Source organism: Python bivittatus, unplaced genomic scaffold (genome assembly GCF_059951505.1).
Source record: "Python bivittatus isolate LINGU-HERP-01145 unplaced genomic scaffold, Pbiv_v1 ctg000840_np1212, whole genome shotgun sequence".
Classification (NCBI taxonomy): Eukaryota; Metazoa; Chordata; class Lepidosauria; order Squamata; family Pythonidae; genus Python; species Python bivittatus.
In genome coordinates, this window is record NW_028277113.1 from 40,104,067 (window position 1) to 40,120,690 (window position 16,624).

The 16,624-nt window shown below is 37.1% G+C and overlaps 1 protein-coding gene across 1 annotated transcript in view; it reads right to left on the reverse strand.

Annotated features, from left to right (window-relative positions):
• Window positions 1–4,265: 4,265 nt before the first annotated feature.
• KLHL14 (kelch like family member 14) overlaps window positions 4,266–16,624 on the reverse strand; it is an 89,860-nt gene continuing 77,501 nt past the window's right edge. The window contains exons 5-8 of the mRNA XM_088130823.1: window positions 14,133–14,323; window positions 13,870–14,028; window positions 11,716–11,873; window positions 4,266–8,309 (exon numbers count right to left, since the gene is read on the reverse strand). Of these exons, the coding sequence (XP_087986949.1) occupies window positions 8,169–8,309; window positions 11,716–11,873; window positions 13,870–14,028; window positions 14,133–14,323 (649 nt within the window). The 3' untranslated portion in view covers window positions 4,266–8,168. The remainder of the gene's footprint in view (window positions 8,310–11,715; window positions 11,874–13,869; window positions 14,029–14,132; window positions 14,324–16,624) is intronic.

Below are 16,624 nucleotides of genomic sequence, written 5' to 3' on the forward strand. Positions count from 1 at the left end.
TGCCAAATTGCTCTTAATGAAAATGTGCAATGCCAAACCTCATGTTGTATTGTTTGTTCTACTGTTTGCCACAATGCTTCCTTGTAAGGATTTCTTTCAAAAATGTACTTTCTAAAACATAACTCATACTGTGTTAATACATCCCAGGGTGGGTAGGGCAAGAAGCAACAGCTGACTCTGGTTTATATTTATTTTACTACTTATTTAATATATTTGTATACTACTTCCCATTGTAAATCTTGGAACAATTTGTAATAGAGTAATTAAACCCAACAAGTTTAAAAGGGCATGAAAGTGACATGTTCATTTAAAGAGGTAGTATCCAAGTGTCACTGGGCAGGCAATGTATTTCTCTAGAAACACAAAGATGCCCTCGTGAGCTTCTCAGTGGCAGATTCAGATGAGTTTCAGAGAGATTAGCTGCTTTTACTGCAGATGCAAAACAAGCTTTTATATTCGTGAGAATCAGAAATCCTGCAGAACCTAGGAATGCTTCTAGATCAGCTCCAGGATTAAACCCTATGTCTCTTTCTTCCAGCCTTACATAGTAATGAACTTTTTATTGCTTGTTTCTCAGCAAGAGCACTTGCACAGTGTTTTGATAATGGTTTTGTCTGATTTCTGACTCTTTGTACTTTGCTGGCTTCAGCCCTCACAGGTGGGGTGGGAAAGAAAAATAAAATCAAAACTGTTCATGCAACCATTCATCTAGGGAAGGCCTAGACAAAGAATAAGGGCTTCAGCAACTGCCTAGAAAAGGTTAATAGGTGGGTCATGAATTTCAGGGGAGAGCACATTTCAGGGTGCAGTTACTGAGAGAATGCACTAACCCTTTTGGAATGTGCCGAGAAACTGCTTTTCAACAAGCACATTACAAAGCAATCAAGAGATGCAGTTAATAGAGTTCCATTAATGAAATTAATGACAAGAGAGAGGTTAGTCACAACAGGCCAGGAAAGAACATGAGAAGATATAGACTACTTACTGGGTTTTGGTCTCTTGTAATTGGTCATAGGGATGAGGCTTATTGGTGAATACTAGAACTTCTGTTTCACTGTACAGTGCTTGAATGAACTAGAAAATATTCTGAAACTATCAAGCAGATGGCAGCATCTGTTTGATCTAGGAGTCAGACCTAATTGTACTGGGATGGGAGACCACTAGGAACTCCCAAGACTTTAGACTAGACTGGAAGTTGAAAAATATTTTGAAGGGAACCCACTTCTGTAGTGATGCCAAGAACAGTGCTATCCAGAGTTGAGATTGACTCAAGGAAGACTATATTCTTTCAGCAACTGCTTGTATCTTTTCAACAAGTTATGCAGTGACATTTTATCAAAACAGGGTTATTGAGAAAATGGCCTCTTAAGATATTGCTCTAGGCAAAGCCATGAGGAAATTTAAAGTTTAAAACCAAAACAAAACCTAGAAACTGAGTTAGTTATATGAGCATGAGTCTGATAACTTTTCAGACTAACCAGTTTCATTAAAAGGCATATACTTACCGGATTCCTGATTTTTGGTTACCCTAGATTAACAGTGCTCTCCTCCTACAATGTATTTTATGAGCATCTATGCGCATATTTCATAAAAGTTTGCTTTTTTTGGTGAAGTTCTTTCCATACTTACTGTGTATGCCTCGTCCTAGGGGTACATAAGGTTCTGATCCTTCTCTACCTGTGTTGGCTGTAACAACTGAACAAACTTCAGTTTCCAACAGCTGCAAGCTTGCATATATCAGTATTGCTGTCTGATTCCTAGGCTTCTCTTGTTCCTCTGATGTGCTTAGTATTGGTAGAGCAAAAGTATGTGAACAAAAGAAAAGTCTTGCTCTATCAGGTCCATAGCTCAGCTCATCCAGCAGTCTGTCCCACAGTGGCCAACTCATGTGTTTCAGAGCTAGACAAAGACGGACAGGAAGGTGATATCACTCCTTTGATGCTGCTCACTAGCAGGTGATACTCAAAACCTGTCACCTGGATTATGGAGGTAGCAAGCAAGCATCAAGACTAGTAGGTTATTACTGTCTGATGTTGGGTTCAATGTTCTTGATTGCAGTAGTCCCAATATCTTGTACCCAAGCCCAGCTGCAAGGCTTCCATCTATTTTAAAATCTACTCTGTCATCCTCCCCGGATCTTTTTTTTAAAATAAATATAAGGTAAAAATCATTCTAAAGACTGACCATCTCATTTCCTGACAAATCTAAATAACTAATTTGCTCCTCTAAATCTTTTTGTGTGACTTACTTACAATTGATATTTCTTCAGGGATGGTGTTTAGTAAAAGACAAAATAGTGATAAAATATGGGCAAGAATTGTAAATTCCAAGGAAGATGTCCTGTTCTCAAATGCCCTTTGGTCCTGATGCCTTATGGGCTGTACTAAGGAAAATGGATATAGGAAGAAGTCTATCATCCAAATCTGTAAGCAGTACTCAGGGTTCACAGCTTCGCCAAGTGATGTATTCAGCAACCCATCCTCCTGTAGTTTCATTGGACCTGGAGCATAATTTAGCCAACATGAATCCTATATGAGCCAACATGAATCCAGTCCTATAAAACTTATCCACAAAGCTTGCCTTCTTTCACTCTGTGTTCAGCTGAGCTCAATACACAGTCCAATGAAGTCCTTCTGAACTACTGCATTCAGAGCAAAATCTTGGCACTGGTGCCTTCAACTAAGTAATTTAGTCACTCTTAGAATCCTTCACTTCCCATGCTGTTACTACTCAGAGAGAAAGGCTGTAATGCCTAGAAAGCAAAGCCTTAAATTTCAGTCTGTATGAAATCAGTAGAAGCTTCTATTCAATGCTATACTTTTAGGAAATAAAATTGGGGGAAGGGAGGCAATGATATCCTTGTATCCTATAAGGTGTAGCTTCACCCCTTCCAAGGCATAGTGATGGTCAGGATTTAGGATACAGTCAAATCCCTCAGACTTTCTCCCTTAGAAAGGAAGAAATGTCTATCTCCCAGCTGTCTCAATAGAAAGTAGCAAATAATCATTCTCAATAGTCATACTTCAAACTATTATTCAATTAAGATTACTGTATAGTGTTTATTCATGAAGTGAATTAGGAAGCAAAACAGTGGGAAGTAGGAGGGAACAGAAAAAAACCATCATATTTGAAACTGCAAAAGGGAAGCAAATGAACTCAGTTGTACCCTGGTTAGTCATTGGTCTGCACAAAGGTTCATTCAGTTTTTTCAGAAGAGTAAAACAATTAAATCTAATAATACAGTTGATCAGAACCATGCCAATGCAGTAATAATGCAACTGTAGCCATACAATCCTTTAGAATTAAAATACATGAATAATTATGTATTTTGTAGAATATGCACTCTATTTTAGTTTCAATAAAGGACACAAAAGACAATGTCCCAGCACATCCTCTGTAGTTTTATTTTGCAATTCATGGATGCCTTATTAATCAATGCAAGATGCATTCATTGAACTGGATTAATCCTGCATAAGTAATTTCTGAAATTTCCTGCTGAAGTTATTTTTCATTTCTGTGAACAAATAATTTATTTGGATTTTCATATATCAGGATCACAGAGATTTTCCACAGCTAGATTTTAATTTCAATGACATCTGAGTTGGCTTAAATATTAGGGCGCAGAGTTTTGCATGAGAGACTCTTCTAAAATCTGTAATTGGTGTGGAACACCGACATGCACAGAATAAATCTGACAAGGTTCAGGGAGCTGAATTCAGTTCCACTGATCAACATCTATGCTGCAGATTAACAGAATCATTTATGGCATTACAAGCACTCTAGAATTCATTAGTTTCCCCTCCCACTAACTACTCTGACCTCTAATACTACTAAGATTTCTTTAGCTGTCGTGAATTTAGAAACCTGGAACAAAACACAATACAAAATGCCCAGTTAAGTTCCTTTCCTTTCTTTCATCTTCTCTTCTCACACCCCAACAGTTTTTAATAAGCATAGGATAATGATTAAATATACAACTATATTGTTTATTTTTTTTTTAAAAAACCCAGCTTTTCACTTACAAAGAAACATCTTTAAAAGAATTGGCCTTTCAAATCAAGATGTTCAAAATATCATACATACTTCGAAAAAATAAAAAAAATAAAAATCTGGCATTTCTATATAGGCATTCAGGCCAAAGAGACAATATAAAATGATTGTGGTTAATGGTCAGATTTTTATGTATCTAACTGATGAAAGCAATTTTGAAAAAATTAATAATGGATAATTTAAACATTCTTAAGCAGAGATTTGTCAGACAGGCATGTTAGTACATAAGATTTTATTTAAAGTCCCCTCACCCTACAAGCAAGCTTCATTTACACACGCATAATACTGTACAAAATTTACACTGTTGGTGTCTTGTATGATGTCCTTGGTCATGCCTTCCAGAGAGTTAAAAAGATTTACATATAATACTCATAAATTCTTTAATTATATTTGTCTTAAAAAAGAATTTTAAATGACAAGACCCCCTCCCCCGCTTTAAAGTGGCATTTTAACAGTGGCACATGACAATGTTCAGTGGTGGACACCCTGCTTTTTTGAAAGCCATAAAATATTCTTTAATGTAATGTTTGTGACAGGCTTCATTTTCACATATTTATATATACAGATATATATTTCTAAATACCATCCCTTCACCCAAGTGATGATTGCACAATGTACTATTTTACAAAGAATTCTTTGAATTGAATAACACAAATAAATACAACCTATCAGAGATTCCACAACATAAACAAAGATGGAATGAAGTTCCAGGATAAACATTTCATCTTCAGGAACTTATTAACAATGTTATTGTTTTCCCTTTTTTCCCTTTAGATACCATTCCTTCAACAAATGATCTGCTACATTGGTAAGACCAATTTTGGTGAAGTTATACACTATTAGTGGAGTTGACATTAGCAAAACAACTACAGGTATATTCTTGTAGTAATAATAACAATGACATAGTGATATGAGAAGACATTTAATATGCATTTTTAAAAAATTATTTTTGGAGTAGTCCAAATCTGATGGAATGTTATCTATGAATTACTTCTTTTATTCTGCCTATTTCTATGTTGCACCTTTGTGTCCCATTTGAACTTATGTACTGCCTTGCATTTTTGAATATACAATATTCATACAGATTACAAGCTAGACCTTGAAACGGACATACCACGAGTTTACTGAATTCCCAGAAACGGTGCTAATCTACATGAATTTAGGATTTGTATTGAACACTGTGGTTCAGAAGTAAAATCTATGGCTTGAGTTTATAAGCTGCTGAAATGAGATGCACATTTATAGCGTCCTAAGAAAGTCAAGATGTATCTATTTATTTATATTATGACTCAATCCCAATTTTACTCTACTCTTCCTGAGTCCTAGGCAATATAACTGCATAGTGCAAAGGCCCTCAGTTGGTTCCAGTGGAGGGAAGAAATAATAGAAGCAACACATCCCCAAAATTCTTGTACAGCATTGATGTGAAATGGTCCTGTCTTTCAGTCTAACATAGATATGGGATTCTTAGCAAGCAAGGCAAAGCCAGTTGCCTCAACCAGGCATAGGATTATATCTTGACTCCAGCAGTGCAAGATTTTCCTTGCATTGCTGCATTTTAATCCAACCCTTAAGAATAGGAGAAAGGAATTTCATTGCTTAAAGCCCGAACAAAATATAAATGAGTCTAAATTCCTATTAATTATTTCTAAGAAAATATGTATATAAACCTAGTAGCGAGGACAAACGTAGCCATTTTGGAACTGTGCTCGTATTGCATTTTCCCCTCTAAAAGTAGATCTAGCTGCTGAGTTGAGTGCTCAGAAGATTGAAGCTCAAATATTGGGCAGTAACAATAGAAGGAAACTACTGGTCTCCCCTTTCTTTTGCGAGCTTCCTGAATGTATCTGATTGCCACTGAAACCCCTAATTTGTCAAAAAGCCAAACAAAGACCAAGAATGCTCGATGGCCTGAGAATGCTGAGCATTAGTTAGGGGATGGGACATCAAAACACTGGAATAGGGAAATGGAGCAGGAAATCTGAAAGTAGGTAGAGATCAAAATTGAACTTTTTGTGGCAGTGCTCATTGTTCAGTCCAAACATTGAGTGCTGGGACAGGGGACAGGGAATCTGAAGCTGTAATGCTAGAAGAGACTCTTCTTCCGTCCAATGTTCCAAACAATTTTTTTAAAAAAAGATAACATTTGTCAGTGAAAACTGACCTCCTTGCCATGCATGAGCTATTGTATGTTAAACACTGAAGACAGTCAGAAATAAGTGAGCTTCTTGCTTATTTCCAAGAGTCTTCAAGAGTCTTTGAGCCTTAGCTCAATCTCAGCACTACAGTTTGAAGATATAAGTTGGATACAGATCCTTTGCATCTCTTGGTAGGGTTAGTTAACCAGCATGGATAATAGAGAACAAAATAGACCAGTGGTCTGATTTTATATAAAGCAGCTTTCTAACTTCTGTATGTTCTTCCCAACTTCTCTTTCTGCTTGTTTTCATCATTAGAAAGATATCTTTTGTGTACACTTTCATGAACTCTTTTTAATGTAAAAAGGAACAGACCACCCATTTGAAGAATGGGGGAAAGGCAGACCAAAGCCCAGCATCTGATTCACTGCTTATAGCTTAGAGGAGCCACTACGTTTTTATATCACATCTATTTCCATTCTGAAATGCAGATTTACAAGCATTCAGCCCCAAGCTTAAAATATTATAGTTAAAATTTAATTATAATATTTGTTGCACTCACATCTAAATATCTAAAATGACAGGGATGGCACCTGACACACAATAGTTGAAAGGAAGTATAGCAAAAATTCTGCAGTCTCTGCTGACTTGAATTCTGCATATACTGCCCACAAAGTTTAGAGTGTGTGTATGTGTGTGTGCATATTATACAGCTTAAACAGACATTAAACAAAGGCATGTAATCAACTGCCAATTTTTAAAGAATGGTTCCAAAGAGAACAATTTATTATAAAGAACATGAAGACTTCAGGAGGTATGTTGTTTCTGCACTTTTCTGCCCAAATATTTCTACATTGCATTTCCTCTCTGGAAGGTTACAACTGCATGTTTATCCTCAATATCTGCCTTACTTTCAGTTCGGTTTTGCTTTGCTCTTGAAGCTGCAAAGTGTATTTGGATTTATTTGAGAATATACGCTAGCTATGTGTATATTAGCTCTCACGAGTTAGGCCTGTATTTTTTTTTTTACCCTAGTATAAAGCTAGTGTATAATTATTTCAAAGTTAATAGATTAGGAAATTTGCCAATCTTTGCTAATATTATATATCACAAAATCCTAATCTTATAAAAAAAGCATTGCACTTAAATTCTGTCCTAGGAAATGAAAACTGAAGAACATTTTACCATTTTGGCAAAATAATTAAAACATTTATAATTATAAGAACATTTTGAACAATAATCAAAACTTCTTTTTTAAAACACTTTGAACAGTACATGCTTATATGCTATGGAAAGAAAGAAAACCAGAATCCGTGAACTTTTGGAGTAATTATTTTGGATTTATATCAGTGCAAATAATATTAAAGATTGGCACAGATCCTGAAAGCTGCTGTAACTGAAAGCACACTTTTTTTCAATTCTTAATTATGGGAACATTAGGGCAAAGTGCACAATGGGACAGCCAATTTGTTTGCAACAGAAGCATTACATCATTACCTCTGACAGTCTTCTTTCTGATGTTTGTTGCTTGCAGAGTATGTAAAGCAGCCATGGATTACAACTGAAATGGAGGAGACCATTCTGCAACTGAGTGCTTTTCAGTACCTCAATTCTGAATTACAAGTGAATATCATCATGACTTCAACACAGATCCCATGCAGTAAAACAGAATGCACAATAATGTTCTTGTTCATTTTCTTTAAATTTAGTATCAATATATGGGTCGGCAGCAGGGAAAAGATCAATCTGAAATGGCCATTTGTCAACATGTGCAGTGTTCCATGCGTCTAACCTACTTGTCTGACAAGATACCAATTCATCTGAGATGGGAGTTTGCTTAGTCCTTTTTAAAAATCATAAATGCAGGTGTAGGAGTAGGATCTTGCGGTCTGTGGTCCAAAGAACTATTCTTTAAAATAATTACGCCTCCCATCTTTCCTTTCCTGAATGCATCAATGTTCTCTTCTGTATTTCCAGAACTTATTTGTTGTATGGCACACATGCAGGAAGTATGACGGTAGAGCAGGCAGGACCTGCAAGTGGCTCAGCTACATCACCTTCGAGTTCTGTCCACGATCCTTTCTCAGGACTATAACAAATAGTAGAAGATTTGTAGGCTCCCTGTAATACAATATAGGCTTGTTTAATTAACTGATAAATATCAATTCAAAACTGAGATAATGGTAACTAGAAAAGAATAGGCTCTTTCTTGATTGTTCAAGAACCTGCAATGTATTACTCTTCAGAACAAATGTTCATACAACCTATTTGCTTCCAGACATAAGATCCTATTTTTAAAAAATGGCAGTGGAATTTTAGGGTTGAGAGTGGATAACGTGAGAAGTAATGAGAACCTGGTTATAATAATTAGAGGAACACTTATGAAAAAAAAATCAGAATAACATCACTACCTTCTTTTTGTGGGAAGCCCAATGAGGAATGGCAGGAGTCAGTTGGCTGATGCTGTACCTCCTCAGAGGTCAGCAGGGGTCAGACAGGTTATTGCTACCTTGCCAGATACCCCCCAAAAAACTATTCCTAATACCAGCTCTGACAATGGTCCTTGAAATTAATAAGATGTCCTTTTGATAACATGATGAATGTAACGTTACTTCCTATAGAGAAAAGAATACTGCTGCTTGATTTAGGAAACTTGCAAAAATGCTTATTGGGAACAAAGGATGAATACACCAATGCAGTAATTACAGTAATTCTAGCATAAGCTTATATATTCTGCACATGCAACATGGAATGACTGAAAGCTTTATGACTAGAGAACATCCCTTGCTCCCAAATGTCATACTCACTGTAATAAAAGCTTAAAAATAGGATTTTTCCAAAACAGATTACATTTCACTTAGATATTTGCCATATTACAAGGACTGTGAGAACAACTTATTCAGATGCTTATCATTCCTGGCAAGAAGTCATAGTCACAGCAATACATGGTTCGACTGAGGCCTTGGCTGCTGCATGGACTGAGCAGGCAACAGCAGCCTTGCACCTGTGTGATCCTGGAGAGCTTTCTGGGTTACAGAGGCACTCCAGGTTACGAGGCGGTGTAAGAAATGCGTAGGGCGCCACTGGAGGAAGACAAAAAGTGAACCAGCTGGAGCATGGGTGAGAGCTTTTCTTAGGCATGATCTCATGGTGATAAGGGTGGCGAAACTTTGACCTTGCCTGGTTATCTGGGAAAAGAGATAAAAGAGCCAGTTTGGTCTAGTGGTTAAGACACCAGGCTAGAAAGCAGGAGACTGAGTTCTAATCCCACCTTAAGCATGAAAGCCGGCTAGGTGACTTTGGGCCAGCCACCCTCTCTCAGCCCAACTCACCTCACAGGGCTGTTGTTGTGGGGAAAATAGAAGGAGGAAGGAATATTAGGTATGTTCACTGCCTTGAGTTATTTATAAAAAATAACAAAAGCGGGATAAAAAATCTAAAAAAAAAAGTTTGAATCTGGAAGCCATGATAAAGTGGGCAGGGTCATCAGGGAGAGGGTCTGGCTACCTATGCTTTAGATTCATGAGCCTCCTGGTTGGTTAAAGCCTCCCAGAAGGTGACATGCAGTTGTTAATGCTTCTTTATGGGAAGAGGTGGTGGCGCCTGTTTTGAAACAGGCAGTTAACTACCCACGCCTTAAGAGGCCATTGCTGGACCCAGTGGACCTGAACAATTTCCACCCAGTCTCCAACCTTCCCTTTTTAGGAAGGTTGTTGAGAAAGTGGCTGCAGCTCCAGAAGGCCCTAGAAGAAATAGATTATCTGGAATCTTTTCAGTCACATTTCAGACCAGGTTACAGCACTGAGAGAGCACTGATCACATTAGCTGATTACTTCTGGTGGGTTCAGGATGGGGGTAATACCATGCAGCAGCTTTTGATACCATCAATCATGGTACCTTTCTGGATCAGCTCAGGGGTTGGAGGTGGGAGGCACAGTATTATGGTCATTTTCTCCTTCCTCCAGGGCTGGTTTCAGTTGGTGTTGTTAATGGAAAGAGACTGAGCCCAAGGCCCCTGCTTTTTGGGATTCCTCAGGGCTCCACTCTTTCCCCACTTGTTTTTAAAACATATATGAAGCCACTGGAGTCATCCATTGACATGGGGAAAGGTCTCATTGGTATGCTGATGATACCCAATTATACACCTCTGCCCTGGGCTGACCAAGTGATGCTGTCTAAACTCTGTCCCAGTGTCTGCACACTGCGAGTCTGGATGGGGAGGAACAGGCTTCAGCTCAACCCTGTTAAGACTGCATGGTTGTGGGTTTTGAGGATCCCCCCAGATCCAGTGATCTTCCATGTTATTTCTGAATGGAATACCCAGACAGAGTTGGCATGCAACTTGGGGGTTCTTCTGGACACATGGTTCCTGCTTGAAGAGCAAGTGGCAGCCATGGTTAGGAGGACCTTCACACAGATCCATTTTGTGTGCCAATTGCACCTGTTCATGAATCAAGAGACCCTCCTCATGGTAAGTCATGCCTTAGTCACCTCCCAGATGGATCATTGTCATACACTCTACATGAAGCTGCCTTTGAAGAGCATTCAGAAGCTGCCTTTGAAGAGCATTCAGAAGCTGCAGCTGCTCCAGAATTATTATTATTATATTTTTATCCCACTTTTTTAAAAAAAATATTTGGCCAATTCCAGGCGGCAAACATACTTAAATTCTACCTCCTGTTTAACCCACAACAACTACCTTGTGAGGTGGGTTGGCCTGAGAAACAGTGACTGGCCCAAAGTCACCTAAGCCAGCTTCCATGCCTAAAGAAGGCCTAGAACTCAGAGTCTCCTGGTTTCTAGGCCAGCACCTTAACCACTACACCAAACTGGCTCTCAAATGCAGCAGCGTGGGCAGTTTTAGGTGCTTCACAATACGCTAATGTGACACTTCTTCTCTGTGAGCTGCACTGGTTCCCAGTGAGCTTCCAGGTACAATTCAAGGTGGTGACACTTATAAAGCCCTACATGGCATGCAGCCAAGTGACTTGCGGGACTGTGTCTCCTGACATTTCTGCTTGCCCCATCAGAACCGGAGAGTGGCTATGAACTGGGTCCCTTCTATTAGGAAATGTCATCTTGTGGTACCTGGGAGTTGTGTTGCACTGCTTGCCCTATGAACAGCATCCCCTCAGAGATCAGATGGCCCTGACCCTCCTGCCCTTTGGTAAGGCATTGAAGACCTGGATGTTTACCAGGCAGTTGGACCAGGATGCTGAACCAGCCTGGTGGTGAATTAGTTTATTTTGGTCTGTATGGATTGAAAATAGAATGTTTTGAACCCAGATGTATGCTAAGTTATGTATTATTATTGTTACTGGTACTACTACTACTACCACTTATTATTATTATTTAGGATGGGGTGTTTTTTTTGTATTGTCTTGTTTATAATCCTCTGTGCACTTCCCAGAGTGACTGCCATGAGATAGGTGGCTATATAAATTGCTTAAATAAATAAATAGCATGCTATCAAATTATAACCAGATGACCCAGTTTTAGAAAACATCATATTCTAATTGATACATACCATACTCCAGCTGTAGCCTCCAACAAGGTAAATGCTGTCATCAAGGACTGCACATCCAGGGCCACTGCGACCTTCTAAAATAGGAGTCTGCAAAATGTTCCACTGGTCGCCCTTTGGGTCATAACATTCCACAAGCATGACATCAAGGTGAGAAAAACCTGTATCACACATTCATAAAATAATTTGAACCCACTTATTTTAAAGTAATGACTATGGTCACTATTAAAAAGTACTTTATCAATAGCATAAAAAGACAATCTTTTAAAATGGTTAAAAATAAGAGGAACACGCCTGTTAAAATAAAACACTGCAACATTTTCCTTGGATTTTCTTCTGAAATTCAGCTAGCGTCATCACAGGCTATTATACTGAACTACAAATTCTTAATTATTGGCCATTATCCTACTAGCAAACTCATACTGACTTTTAACAGCTACAGTTGCTAGGGCTGTTAGCAACATATGATATGAAAGATTTTTCTACTCCTATAATACATTCACTGAGATTTTGATTTCCTGGTTTAAAGGAATTAGGAATACGTATAGTAAAGCTTCTTTTTTCATTTCATAGTATTTGCACTGAAGAACTTCTTGTAAATTCTATCTCTGACAATATTCTGATGCTTTACAGTCTGCTTTGTAAGAGATATGTAATTATGTATATCTTCTTGATTTCTGTGGCCTTGAAAATAGGGCAAAATAAAAATGTTATTAGACAAATCAAACAAACAAGCAATACTAATGTGTATAAAGAAATGTAAAATGTTGTAGTGTCACTTCCAAGGAATTGTAAAATTACAAAGATCCCTGTAAAAACATTGGTACAGAACACTACCATGAGGAAAAGGTGCTAGCAGAAAGATTCACACATATATGTAATCATTGCATATATGTACTATAGTCCTGAATTCTTCAGTGCAAACCCATCACACTGATTCAAGAAATACCTTCTTTTAGATAGTTGCCAAAACACACACACACACAATTTCATTTTTCTAAATGAATGAACAATATTAAAAGCATTCCTTTTAACAAGATTTAGTAGTGCGTTAAATGAAATGGAGTGCTCTGAATGAAACCAAAGTAAACCAAAAATTAGAAATTCTTAAAAAAAAACAAACAGTAAAACTTGGATTGACTTTACAAAGATTAAACTCAATGACCCTTTTATTTAAATATATTTTAGTAATAGAGTTTTTTTTCTGTCAACAGCTACATATGGCAGGGATAGTATTCTAACACTGGGAGAAGCCAGGCCAAAAAAGCCAAACACGATTGGCTTTAATTTAAACTTAAATTTAATTAATTACTGTTGCAATTATTATTCTTTGTGTATTTAACAATTTCTGTCTTCTGTCACATTAAATGACAATACGCTGGCAACTTCTGGAACAGTTCCAGAGGGTATATCCAAGACTTTTTGTGGGGGCATATGTAGCTCTGGAGTTGCAAATTGTGTCTTGTTTTAAATAATAAAAAATTCCAGTAGTTAATGATCACTGGGGCCATAATGGAGCTCTCCCTAAATCTCAATGAGCAAGATTTCAGGTGGGTGGTGGATAAAAGATTGAAAGTTATTCTACTTTCTATGGCCACATTGCCACAGACAGAATTATTTTACATATAGTTCTCCACTATCATAGCAGAAAATCTTTTGCACTATGAATACAAAGACATAATACATGCTTTTAGAATTAACATTTAACATGAATAAAGAAATTTGGATTAATCCTATTTGTGCCAACTCAGAAATCCCCAGGTAAATGTATTGCAGCTTAATATTTAAAGAATTTCATCTTGAAATCTAGGAATAGTTTCTCTGTGGAACTCTTGTATAACTTCTTATGATGACAAATAATTTACAGAGGCAAATATTGTAGGCAATTTGGGTCAATAATAATCTGTTTGTTACAATGAATTCATAGGGGTGACAAATCATCCATGATTCTGAGTAATGAAAGTTCCCTTTTTTATTATCTAAAGTACTCATTACTCATTTATTTAATGTAGAGTTATAAATTTTTCTTTTTTTTTTTTAAATGCTGGCTCAGGCATGATACTAAATTATGTGGCAGGTTTTTAACTATGATAACACAGAAAAAATAGTTTTTGATCAAAAGACAGAAAACTTTAGTGTTTTGCTATTAAAAATGACCTTTCAAATGATTTCCTCCAATTGCATACAGTCGATCATTCATTACGGCCAGTGTGTGAATAGCTCTCTTTGTGTTCATGTCTTGTTTTCTAGCCCAGACATCCATTATAGGGTCATAGCAATACAGCCAGGGGACATATTCACCATTATGGACACCACCTGCAAATCAAATACACCTTCATTAGTTACAGCTTTTAGAATAAAAATTGGGTTCAACCAATTTTATTTTTAGTAGATCAAAGGGAATCTAGAAAACAGCTTACCTGAAATATAGATTTTTCCATTATGCACAGCTCCTGCGTGTGCTGCCAAAGGTTGTGGTAGAGAAGATACATAACGCCACTCATTGGTCTCTAAATTATAGCATTCCACACTTGACAAGTAGCCAGTTTCATTTCTCCCTCCAATCACATACAAGTTCTTGTCAAGCCGACATGCATAAAAACTAGCTCTCCTAGAGGACAAAACAATGAATAGGGCAGTTAGTTTCCAGTGACTAGAATGAATTCTGTCGTCCTTATTTACAAAAGTTGCTCTTCTAAGAGCATTCATTGACTAATATATTTCAAAGAATTCAAAAGGGGTTTTCTTAAATGGTTGAACTTCCACTGTCCCCTTCACTCAACCGCCCGCCTTTTAACTATTGTTAAGAAAAGGAAATAAAACAGCCAATATTGCAAGATTTTTGAATGCAGCTACCCTTGGAATACGTGGTATAGTTCTCAAGGAAGGATATTGCAGAGATGGGGCAAAAATGCCAGGAAAAAAATCAAAAGAATTAGGAGGCTAGAAACTCATGCTATAAAGAAAGATTTGCAGCTTTTCAGTTTTAAAAAAGATGGCTATAGGGGCATGTTTCATTGTGTGGAAAAACAGCATACACAGAAAATGATTTTCCCATTCTCAAAATATTACAGTGTAAGAGAATACTCAGAATAACTGGAAAGCTCAGAATAAACAAAAGGAAGTACTTCTTCACACAGCACATCATTAAATTTTGGAATTTGATGCCCACAACACAGATGACTATAAAAGAGATTACACAAGTTCATAAAGTATAAACAATGCTATTAATGGCTGCTCTTCAGGATAGGAGATACATCGTTAAGCAGATCAGAGATATAGAAAAGAACTCCAGAACAACCTAAGAGAGCAGCTGTTTCTATGACCTAGTTGTGAGCTTTCATAAGCATAGTGACTAACAGAAGGCTGAACTAGAGACATCTTTTGCCTACTTGTTTCAAAAGCATGGAGGCAGAGACTTTTATAAGGAAGGGAAAACTGGAAAAGCAGTGTCCTGTATAAATGACGCTACGTTCTAAGTAGGCCGATATTAGCAAGGGTGGCATGGGGAAGAAACACAAAGAAAATACCTTGCTTTTCTGTTGCTGTCTGGAGATATTTTTCTCAGTAATAATCAGATGTTTTCAGCCATCTGCTTCCTCAAGTTCTATGTCTTACCCAGGCCAATGAGCTCTTTTTGTAATCAAAGCAGCTTTAGCACATGATATGAAAGGTACATCTTCAGGATACTTGCTATAAAAGTGTCATGGGCTTCTTGTAATCCAGCATCACAAGGGATCCTGTGACATGTAATTCATAGTGTGTGTGATCTGAGAATCAACCCCACTGTAGAGTCTCAAGGGATTCTGAGTACATCTTTTGGATCACAAAGCAACTCCTTGGCATACTTGTTTGATGAGTTCAAACCTGCCATACAGAGTAGATTTTCCTGCATACTCTCTCAAGAAAATGCCTGCTTTATTCTTTTTAGTGTATAGTTCTCAGTTTGTTCACTAGACTGTTCAGTAAACTGGATGTTTGGGACTGGACTCTGTGAGCCTTCAGAAAAATAATTTCTTTTTGCCAATTAACATACATTATAGGTGAGACAGAAGTTTACCTTAAAAATAATGCACTGTTAACAGTGGTGGATTTATACAGATACTCATTAATGTTTGGTGCATCTGGTATCAGGCAAGGATGTAACAACTCAGTAAGACAAGTTTAAAGTTGGGACAGATAATGTAACAATAATAAATTAGCTTGACATTCACTTTCTTTATGGTCCTTCAAGGGTCATTGTTCTCAATTTACTAAGAGAACCACATCATCAAATTTTTTCTTCAATTATCGTTTTTCCCCCTTCTTTCTGCACTACTGCAAACAGAACAACTTTCCTTGTATTACATTCGTTTTTTCCAAAAAGGATTTTTCTGGCAAACTCTGAACAAAATCTTATTTATCTACTTGTTTCCATGGTCAAAATAAATATAAAACTTTACTAAGGAATCAATATTGCTATAGAACTTCTTGCCAGATAGTGAGTTTCAGTAATTTTCAGCGCTTCTGAAAGCCTCTTCTAAGAGCTATTTTTTTGAGCACTCATTTCACTTATTCATTAAAAGTAATCTTGCACCCCTGTTGTTTTTGTGTACAAATAAATAAGCCAAGAAACAAAGCTTAACATTTAAATTTTTTTAAAAAATATTCTCTTACTTGATGGAATCCATAACAGAATTAAAACCTGTTACATATTTCTAATCAAAAGTTCAAGAATATTTTTAACATGGATATTTCTGCAGCATTTCAAACATGGGTTAAAGAACTGGAAAATCAATAAAGCCCCATCAATGGATTCATGTCCTTAAAAATGTTAAATTGGTATCAACAGATCTGAGATTAAAATTGATTCATCAAAAAGAAAAAAGGGTGTACTGGACTCCCCAAAGAATGTATTTGACAGGATGGACAA